Source organism: Urocitellus parryii, chromosome 7 (assembly GCF_045843805.1).
Source record: "Urocitellus parryii isolate mUroPar1 chromosome 7, mUroPar1.hap1, whole genome shotgun sequence".
Lineage (NCBI taxonomy): Eukaryota > Metazoa > Chordata > Mammalia > Rodentia > Sciuridae > Urocitellus > Urocitellus parryii.
In genome coordinates this window covers 139,744,169-139,754,856 of record NC_135537.1, presented here as the reverse complement: position 1 = coordinate 139,754,856, position 10,688 = coordinate 139,744,169, and the positions used below count along the sequence as shown (strand labels likewise).

The window sequence follows — 10,688 nt, the reverse complement described above, 5'->3', positions numbered from 1 at the left end:
TAAAATATTAAAAGGGGCTGGGGATGTGACATGGAGGTTAAGAGGCCCTAGATTCAATTTCCAGTACAAAAAACAAACAAACAAACAAACAAACAAAAACGTTGCTTCCAGTAAAGGCTGGATCAGACAGGTGGAGGGAAGTATGTACACACAGAGAACCGGCCAGAGGGAAGAAAGGAGAGCCCTGGAGAAGAGCCATATGCAGGGCTGACCTAAGAAGAGCTCTAGGGAACTGAAAGGACCCCTAGAAAATAATAAATTTGGAAAAAATATTTGTGGCTATAGGGTAAAATTTTTAAGTTTAATAAATCCAACTGTATTAAATTAAGAACTTTTGCACAATAAGGTAAATGCATTGTTATTTGCAAAATGCCCCCCTCAGGGGAGGAGTGTCTACATCACAGACCTCAGGAAGCCCCTTAACCCCCAGGCCAGTAGCCCAGCCAGAGGAGAGAACTGGGTTCCTCTGCCCCAGGGTTTCCACAGATATGTCAATGCCTTTCAGTTGTGAAATCTCCTTCCATGGGCAGCAAGTTGGGCCCCTGAGACTGCTGGTCCCCGTCAGTATCCAGGTACACAGAATTTCATGTTACAATCCAGGAGCTGGCTGTTGGGTAGAGGGACTCAGGTCCTCTGCAGGACCTCTATCTGTCCAACTCAATTCAGTAGCCTCTGGCTGCATATGACTACTGAGCACTTGAAATATGACTAGACAAATTGAGATAAGAGAATTTTGAAGATAACAGAGAAAAAAGAATGTAAACTATTTTATTCATATTTTATATTGATTGCATGTGGAAATAATAATATCTGGATATATTAGGCTAAGTAAAATGTTACTAAAATTAATGTTACCTATTTCTTCTTACTTTTTTAAAAAATTTACTGTGCCTGGTAGAAAATTTAAAATTAAAATGTGACTTACATTATATGTTTTTTATTAGGCAGTGTCTAGACTATAAAACAGAAAGAACCAGACATAAATAAACCTTTTAAATTCTGTAAGCAAAGGAAAAAAAAATCCAGATTAGTTGGTGGCAGCAAGGTTGCCTGAATGAGTTGGTTACCGTTTCCTTCTTAGGGCACTGGGAGACCAGGCTGGCTCTGCCCGTGCAAGATGCTGGCTTGCAGCGCCACCTAGTGGGCTGTGTAATGAGGGGAATAACCGGATTTGGAGCCCAACCCTGCCAGCAGTTAAACCAGGTAGGTTCCCATCTAAATGGTTCATGGAAACCCACGGACTACATTAATTCTACAAAGTAGGTTTGGTCTGCATAGTTTTGACTCAACCAGTGTTTTTAAAAAAATTCATTCCACATAAGAATTGGGGTTTCAGACTTTCAAAAAAAATAAATTTATTTATTTGTTTATGGTACTAGAGATTAAACCCAGGGGGTTCTACCACTAAGCCATATTTATTTATTTTTACTTTATTTTTTATGTTTTTGAGACAGGGTCTAAGTTGCCAAAGCCGGCCTGGAACTTTGTGATCCTCCTGCCTCAGTCTCCCAAACCACCAGGATTACAGGTGTGCACCACCACACCTGGCTAGAGTTTCAGACTTTTAACATAAAATCTTGGAACTCTGGGCAAATTTCCTACAGAAACCGGGCCAGCTGCAGCCTTTAGAAGGGCTTTGAACTCCTTGGTCAACTCCATGTTCCCTGCCTGCCTGGGAATCTGCGTGACGAGCCCTGGGCCAGCTAGACATTCGAGTCAGCCTCTTGCTGTTTCATAGCTGGCTGTCCTCATTGTTCTCTGGGGTGGACACAGGTTACAAAAGGAAAGAATTCCTCTCTCTTTCCCCATTCCCAACTTGGTGTTAGGCGCCTGAAGGAGGCAGTGGTAACCCCAGCTCCCTCGTCCAGGGTCTGGCTCATAATCAAGGCCAACTGGATGAATTGGAGGAAGCAGGAAACATTAACCAAGCACCCAGAGTGTGTCCCCACTGACACTGATCCCACCTCTGCCCACCCCCATCCTGTGTGCTCTAAGTGTGACAGATGCTGAGAGAGGTTAGGGATACAAACAGAGGAGGGGGAAGTGGGCCTGCATACTAGGGGTGCTTTGGGTGGTGGGGTGAACAGGAAAGAAACCTCAGAAGTTTCAAGTTAGGTTCAGCCTAATTCAAGATGAAGAGGAAATAAAGCCCCCTCTTATCTGTTCTGCAGCCCTTTTTACTCTGGGCATCTGATTGGGTGTCTGGAAACCTATAGAGCTGACAGGGTGGGCATCATTGAGCCAATTTCTTGTCTCACTGAAGCCTTCTGGGGCCCAGCCACCCCTTCTTTAGAGGCCACAGAAGTCTCCTGACATCTGTGGTCACACATGTATGTGCACATTTGTGAAAGGCAAGGAAAACTTAATCTGATGAAGCTCCCATCAGAGTAAGAACCCCAAAATTTCACATCTAGTGAAGTGAATCCTCCCAAAGGAACCCACTGGGAATACATTATTCTTGACATCCTTGCACAAAATATGAACCTACTTCTCTCTGGGGTTATCCTAAGGGGACAGATCTTTCACTTTGGCGGGGGGGGGGGGAGTACTGAGAATTGAACTCAGGGGCACTTGACCACTGAACCACATCCCAGCCCTATTTTGTATTTTATTTAGAGACAGGGTCTCACTGAGTTGCTTAGGGCCTCAACTTTGCTGAGGCTGGCTTTGAACTCATGATCCTCCTGCCTGAGACTCCCAAGCCACTGGGATTACAAGCATGTGCCACTGCACCCAGCAGATCTTTCATTTTTAAAAAATAGTTAAGAAGGGCAGGCTCAGTTGCGCCAGGGCGCTAAGATGTCCTTTCCAAAGTATAAGCCCTCACGTCGGGCCACTCTACCCCGACCCTCGACCCCGATATGACATATCTCCGGAAACCCGGAAGGTGCAAGCCAAGAGGTTGGCCCTAAGAGCCTGGCTTAAACTGGAGTATGCTTTAGTACAACGACCCCAATCACCGAGGGCTCATTGAAGATCCTGCCTTAATTCGCTGGACCTACGAAAGATCAGCAAATATCTACCCAAATTTCAGACCCACTCCCAAGAACTCACTCTTAGGAGCTCTGTTTGGAATTGGAGCCCTCTTCTTCTGGTATTATGTTTTCAAAACTGATAGGGATAGGAAGGAAAAACTTATCCAGGTAGGAAAATTGGACCTAAAATTTAATATCTCCTATTAAGTCTGGCAATGATGACTAATATATTATTCTTGCTTAATAAATCTTCTAATAATCATAAAAAATAGTTAAGAAGAATCTAATGAAAATTAAAACCATGTTTATCTCTCCAAACCCTCTCCCCATCTGTGCAGGCACCTACATGTTTGCCTGCATGATAATTAGTGGGCATGGACCATTTTGTGATCTGCCCTTTTAACTCACTATTATGTTTATTCTGTTAAAGTAGCAGAGTGCCTTTATGGTTGGGCATATGTGTTTTTTAAAACCTTGCACTATAATGAACCAGACTGTTGTGATGGCTTTTTTGCAAATTAAGAAAAAAAAATCCTTTTGGATTGCTTCCTTAATGTATTTTTATCGTGATCTTTCCATATTTACAAAAAAGGAACAAATATACAGTACAGAGAGAAATTTGTAAAATGTGCCCCTTTCTCCATGTCCCTGACAACACTGGGTTTTATATTTCTATGTTTTTGCTGTTCTGTCTCATTCATTGCTAGCGCCACGACAGGCACTGTTCCCTATGACAAAGTCCACCGGTATAAAAGTGTAGGTGTAGGAAGGCGCATAATTCTAAAAGGAGCCAAAGAGACTAAGTATATGAGGCCTGGTGAACTGTAAAGCTGCTACAAATGTTCTAATTACTATTATAGTGAGTGATTATGTGGGCCAAACCCTATGCTACACGCTTTAAATGCATTGTCTCATTTAGTCCATACAGCCTAGGATGTAAGTACTTATTTTAGCCCACTATACAAATGGGAACCCCCAAATTGAAATCAGTTGGGTGATTTATTTACACAAGGTCATGCCGCTGATAAACTAGGAGAGGCAAATGGTCACGCCCCTCTGATGAACTCCCTCACCCGCCATATTTTTATTTCACCTGCAGGGGGCACCCTCACCATTCCTGGGCAGAGAGGGCTGCTGGGTGTGGGAAAAGAACCCTCTTTTAACCCTGGAATTTAGGAAGGCAGGATTTGCGGTGATTTTATCATGTTTCCAGAGAATAAATCCCTGAGGCCAAAAGAAGGCTAAAGCACTGTCCAGGCTGATTCATCATAAGATTATAATAGAAAACAAACAGGAACACTTTGTGAACTCCTTCTAATTGCCCCATTATGAAGCATGTTCACCTTACAGCCACCCTGAGGTGGCATCATTATCAATGTCACAGGTGAGAAACTAGAGGCCAAGGACATGGCAGAGCAGAACTAGATCCCAGGCAAGTCTGGCTCTTTCCTTTCCCCTGTCTGTCACTGTCAGGCTCAGTGGGCAGGACTGGGGCCCAGGTCCCACACTTTGCTCTTGGTTAGACTCAGGGTTAAAGCTTTCCTGTGGTCTGTGCCATATCCCTGACTGTGAAATCAGGAGCCCTCAGCCTGTGGCTAGGGATAGGATGCCAAGTGTGCCAGCAGTGTTGAGGCTTGCACAAAGCAAAGACTTTTTTAATTATAGCAGCGAGCCTCACCTTAACTGTTCTGAGGAACCTCACACTCCCTTGGGTCTGTGCCCATGGGCATCTCCCAAGCTTCTGTGGGGTTCCCCATTTTGAGATGGCTATATTTAACCCTTCCCCTCAGACAGCAAGAGCCCAGTTCTCCAAAGGGACCAGAAAGTCCTCAGCCCTCCCCTGGCACATTGGACCCTTAGCCCTGCAAGCACCACCTGCAAAATCATCCCTGTCAGTCTGATTGGGCTAGGCATGAGCCCATCTTAGATATAGCAAAGTTTTCCAGAATTTTCCAGGAGGGGACATTCCTGTGCCTCCCACTCTCTCTGCATCCTTGGCCTGAGGGCTCTCTAACCCTTTCCCCATAATCTTTCCTGGATTCCAAGCCTACCCCTCATCACAGAGGTGCTGGCCCACTATTCCCTGAGAGCTCTACCTGCCAATCTGAGTATAAGCAGGACTTCCTGGCCCCCAATCCTTGGCCCTGCCCTCAGCTTCCTTCCCTGTGAATGGCCAGACTCTCCCGTCATGGTAGCCCCTGCTGTGGCTCCCTGCAGATGGTAGTTCTGCAGGGAGGTCCACAGATGGAACTGATCATATCTTTAACCTCCCCATTAACTTTCTCCAGATAATTCCCTCCAGTAGCACAGGAGGAATGTCCTCTCTGGATGGCTCCCTTCCCCTTGGACTCCTCACTGTGCTCAGCCATTGCTGAGGTCTATCTGTGGGAATTAGTCCCTGGCCCCAAAATTTCTCAGCAACCCCCCATCCCTCAGGCTTTCCTGTCATCCTAGACCATTGAGCCAGTGGAGTCGTGACAGCAGACAGAAATGACAATTTTCCTTTTTATTTGGCTGCTTCTGTCTGCCTCTCCCAGATCAGACCTGGGGCAGCCACAGGGGGAAGAGTCCTGATACTGTGCCATCAGACCCAAACAGGTGGCCACCCATACTCCCACACAAGTCCCCCTGTCCAAAAGCAGCGAGAGAAAACGGCTCAGAGGCACAGGAATGCAAAGGCCACTTTCCAAGAAGAGTTCAACAAGTCCAAACCTAAAAGCCAAGCAGGATCCTGCTTCTTTCGCAGAGCCACTACCCGCGGCTGGGATGTGGAGGTGACGCCCCCGCCCCCAGAGTTCCTTCCTGCTGCCAAGCAGCCTCCTTTCCTCCACGGGTCTCAGCTCATTCAGTTTTGCTCCGTCCAGGACAATATTTTTTGCCGTCTTCCCTTTTATAGTCATCCTGCCAGCCCAGCTTTCCTCAGTGTTCAGCTCAGGAGTGCTGGTAGCCCAACCCGGTGCCTGTTCGCAGGTAGCCCCGGCACCAGGGAAGGGGCCCAGCAGGGGGAGACCCGGGACATCGGCGCCAGTTTCCTCCGTAGGCTTGGCCCCAGACAGGGGCTTCGGCCACCGCCTTGGGCCGTCCCATGTACGTGTGTGGCGAGCACGAGGCGCAGAGCGGCGCAGGCTGCAGGAAGGGGCCGGTGGCGTCCCGGCGCCCGAGGTTAGGCCCTGCGGGTTGCGGCGCGGGCCGTGCGGGGCTGGAGCGGGCGTCCCCAGTGCCTCCCGCGCGCGCCGCCTGGCTGTGACACTCCAAGTGGCCGCAGGGCCAGCGGGGAGGGGGGCTGGCACGCAAGACGAGGGAGAGCGCAGTGATGCGGTGGATGGCCCTGCGCAGCGTGGCGATCTTGGAGAGCCTCTTGCCGCCCAGGTCGTGCCGCAGCGCCCGCCGCAGCGCGTTGAAGGCCTCGTTGTAGTCCAGGATGCGCTTGCGCTCCCGCACGTTGGCGGCCATGCGCCGCGCCTTGGACCGCACTGGCCTGGCCTGCTTTCCGCCCGCAGCCTCCCCGGCCTCTCCCTGGCTGCGGGGGGCGCCGTTTTCCCTCAGCACCCCGAAGTTCCTCCCAGGCTCAGGGCAAGAGCCTCCCAAGTCTTCTGCAGAGCCCTCGGCTCCTTTCAGGCCCCTGAGGCCTAGCCCGGGCGAGCCTCGGAGCATGGCCTCTTCCCAGGCCCCGTTGCTTCGGCGCTGGGAAGGTGAGGCTGACAGTCCACCCTCTGAGCGTTGGCTCCTGTGGTCTGGACACTCCCTGAATGGCCCTCTCTACCTGGGCTTTATGGCACCACGTGGCTCCCCGCCCTCCCCATCCATCCATCTCCCTCCTCCTGCTTTATTACCTGCCCCCAGGTAGGTTGGCGAGGGAGGAACTGAGAAGGAAGCAAGCAAGGAAGGAAGCATGCAGATTCTTGTACACACACACGGGGACCAGCTGGGAAGCCTGGCCATGCCCGGGGCAGAACTCCAATCGCCACCAGGAACTTGCTGTGCCTCACTCCAGGGGTCTCTCTGGGTTGACTGGGATCCACATTTTTTCCGCTGACCCCAGATAGAGTGCCCAAATGTGGATTCTGGGCAGGAGAATTGATAGACCATAGAAGGGTGGCAATGGTGGATTGGATGTTCTTGAAAGTTCTTGTCAAGTCTTATGGGCAACTACAGAGCTGTCATTGAGGAAAAGCATGACCAACCCAGAAGATCAATAAAGGAGGGGCAGAGTTGACACAGTCAACCCTGCAGAGCCCCCTTCCCAAGCTGAGTAGAGCTTCAGGGTTTTTCAGCTACCAGCTGAGGTTGGTCAGGATTTTGAGTTGGGGTTTTGATTGGGCTCAACTCTCCTCCTACTTCCTTTTGACTTCCTTTCCTTCAGAAAGAGTGGGGCTGAATCAGCAGAGAAGATGGTGAAGATCTTCTTTTTCCTCTAGCTCTCCTGGTAGTACCAATCAGGGGCATCCTTTGAAGCCCAGGGCCATGGGACAGTTCTATTCATGACACAGTACTATCCTGTTAAGGACTCACCAAACCTTTCCTGCTATTACCACCAGGGATGTGAATTTTAAACAGGGTCTCAGAAAAGAAAAATGCTTAATCCTAGAGAAAGACTCCCAGTGGAATTTCAGGCATCCACAGGGAGTTATTTGGAGTTCCTTAGGGTAAATCTCATTCCCAGCCATAACCTGAATGCCAAGGCCTGCTGTGGCATCAGCAGGGATGAGAATGCAGTTCGCACTTGTGCCAGAGAACATCAGCAGCAACAATCCCATCATTTCAACTGAATTTCTCCACAGAGGGAAAGTGCAGGGCACTAGGAAACAAACCATATATATTTACTTGTGTGATTGTCAGTCTTGTTCACTAGACTAGAAGTAGCCTAAGGACTTTTTGTACTTCCTGGCTTTTGTTCTTTCCAAAAGAGCAGTATTATGTGGAATTAAGTCAACTAGAGGGCTGGAGTTATGGCTGAGCAGTAGAGCACTTGCCTGGCATGTGTGAGCCACTGGATTCCATCCTCAGCACCACATGAAAAATAAACCCATGAAATAAAAGGAATTGTGGGGGGAAAAATAGTTAGCTAGATCAGGGGGCTGAGGCAAAAGGATCCAGAGTTCAAAGCCAGCCTCAGAAATTTAGTGAGGCTCTAAGCAAGACCCTGTCTCTAAATAAAATACAAAAAAAAGGGCTGGGGATGTGGCCTAGTGGTTAAGTGTCCCTGGGTTCAATACCCAGTACCAATTAAGTAAATTAAGTAAATAAATAAATTCATTAAAACCAGAGGTTTTCTCTTCTTAATTCAAGCCTCCCCCACAACACACAATCACATACACCTGTATTCCTCACGCAGAATTTTATGCAGTTCTTGGGCCACAGGTGTCTTAGTACCCATGCCCACCCATCCAGCTCAAGTAGCAGGATGTCAGCCTTGGTATGTCTCAGAGTAGGAGGCAGGGCATGGGCCAAAGCCCAGGCATCTGATTCTTTACTGTCACATTCCATGGCCACCTCTCCTCTCACCCTCATCCATATCCTTTAGCCCTTAGAAGCCACCCTAGAAAGAGCTGAATCACTGCCCTGTTCATCCAGACACTGTGGAACTCAGGGCCTTGTCCAAACCCTCAGAAAAGCCCCTGATATCAGCAGAGGGCAGAGGATCTGGACCTTCCAGGTGGGAAAGGAAGCCTGAGGTAGGAGATCTCTTCCTCCTCCCACCCTCTGCAAGCCAACAGCTCTTCACACTGTGACTGTGCCATTCATGTCCCTGATTCTGCATCTCACTTTCCTTTGCATGGAAGATATCTTCTCTATGAAGGTGTAGGCAGGATCAGCTAAGTGATTTATTGGGTCTAGAGCAAAGTAAAATTCGGAGTCTCTTGTTCCAAAGTACTAAGAATTTGAAGATGGAGACAGCACAGCACTAAATCAAACCTAGAGCGCCTCTAAACCACTGCACCAATCCCATGCCCATACAGCTGACCCTGAGGGTAGGTACTAAACGCAAGCTCTGGATTTAAACTCACCTGGATACTTATGAGACCTTGACCTACAATCAAGAGCTTTGTAGGCCCCCAAAAGTAGATGGATGAGCCATGAGCAACCCCCATCTCCACAGAAGGATGGAGGTGGCCCATTGATCTCCAGGGCAGCCTCAAGCGGGGAAGAACCTTCCTGGGGCAGCCCAGGAGCTGAGGGGAGGGTATCAGTCAGTGACAAACAAGCTTAAACTACATCTAGCACCTTTCTTCCTCCAGTGACTCAGTATCCTAGAACTCACATACCACTATGGATAGGATGCTGTTTGGTGATAATTAACCACAGCAATAATAATCTTAATTATAATGGTACTGATTTCTATAGAGTGCTTCTCATAGGCCAGGCATTGTACTAAGTGCTTTTTATTTTATTTTTTTTTTATTTTTTTTATTTTTTGGTCCCAATTTTGGCTTTTACTTCTTTGCAATTGAACCTTTTTTTTTATTTTTTTTATTTTTTTTTATTTATTTATTTTTTATTATTTTTTTATTGGTTGTTCACAACATTACAAAGCTCATGACATATCATATTTCATACATTAGATTGAAGTGGGTTATGAACTCCCAATTTTACCCCAAATGCAGATTGCAGAATCACGTCGGTTACACATCCACAATTTTACATAATGCCCAATTAGTAATTGTTGTATTCTGCTACTTTTCCTATCCCCTACTATCCCTCCTCCCCTCCCCTCCCATCTTCTCTCTCTACCCCATCTATTGTAATTCATTTCTCTCCTTGTTAATTTTCCCATTCCCCTCACAACCTCTTATATGTAATATTGTATAGCAATGAGGGTCTCCCTTCATTTCCATGCAATTTCCTTTTTCTCTCCCTTTCCCTCCCATCTCATGTCTCTGTTTAATGTTAATCTTTTCTTCCTGCTCTTCCTCCCTGCTCTGTTCATAGTTGCTCTCATTATATCAAAGAAGACATTTGGTATTTGTTTTTTAGGGATTGACTAGCTTCACTAAGCATAATCTGCTCTAGTGCCATCCATTTCCCTGCAAATTCTATGATTTTGTCATTTTTTATTGCTGCATAGTACTCCATTGTGTATAGATGCCACATTTTTTTTATCCATTCATCTATTGAAGGGCATCTGGGTTGGTTCCACAGTCTAGCTATTGTGAATTCTGCTGCTATGAACATTGATGTGGCAGCATCCCTGTAGCATGCTCTTTTAAGGTCTTCAGGGAATAGTCCGAGAAGGGCAATAGCAGGGTCAAATGGTGGTTCCATTCCCAGCTTTCCCAGGAATCTCCAAACTGCTTTCCAAATTGGCCGCACCAATTTGCAGTCCCACCAGCAATGTACAAGAGTACCCTTTTCTCCACATCCTCGCCAGCACTTGTTGTTGTTTGACTTCATAGTGGCTGCCAATCTTACTGGAGTGAGATGGTATCTTAGGGTGGTTTTGATTTGCATTTCTCTGACTGCTAGAGATGGTGAGCATTTTTTCATGTACTTGTTGATTGATTGTATATCCTCCTCTGAGAAGTGTCTGTTCAGGTCCTTGGCCCATTTGTTGATTGGGTTATTTGCTATCTTATTGTCTAATTTTTTGAGTTCTTTGTATACTCTGGATATTAGGGCTCTATCTGAAGTGTGAGGAGTAAAAATTTGTTCCCAGGATGTAGGCTCCCTATTTACCTCTCTTATTGTTTCTCTTGCTGAGAAAAAACTTTTTAG

At 47.2% G+C, this 10,688-nt stretch overlaps 1 protein-coding gene and 1 pseudogene across 1 annotated transcript; one reads left to right on the top strand and one right to left on the bottom strand.

The window, feature by feature from the left end:
* The first annotated feature begins 2,799 nt into the window (after positions 1-2,799).
* LOC113182888 (NADH dehydrogenase [ubiquinone] 1 beta subcomplex subunit 4 pseudogene) lies at positions 2,800-3,182 on the top strand (annotated as a pseudogene).
* A 2,724-nt stretch (positions 3,183-5,906) lies between these two features.
* Bhlha9 (basic helix-loop-helix family member a9) lies at positions 5,907-6,629 on the bottom strand. The gene has a single exon (XM_026388760.2). It carries the CDS (start codon positions 6,627-6,629, stop codon positions 5,907-5,909), a length of 723 nt encoding a protein of 240 aa, XP_026244545.2.
* Between the last annotated feature and the right edge of the window lie 4,059 nt (positions 6,630-10,688).

Excerpts from the sequence above, each read along its gene's own strand:
- Bhlha9 (XM_026388760.2), bottom strand. The coding sequence starts at position 6,629 with ATGCTCCGAGGCTCGCCCGGGCTAGGCCTCAGGGGCCTGAAAGGAGCC.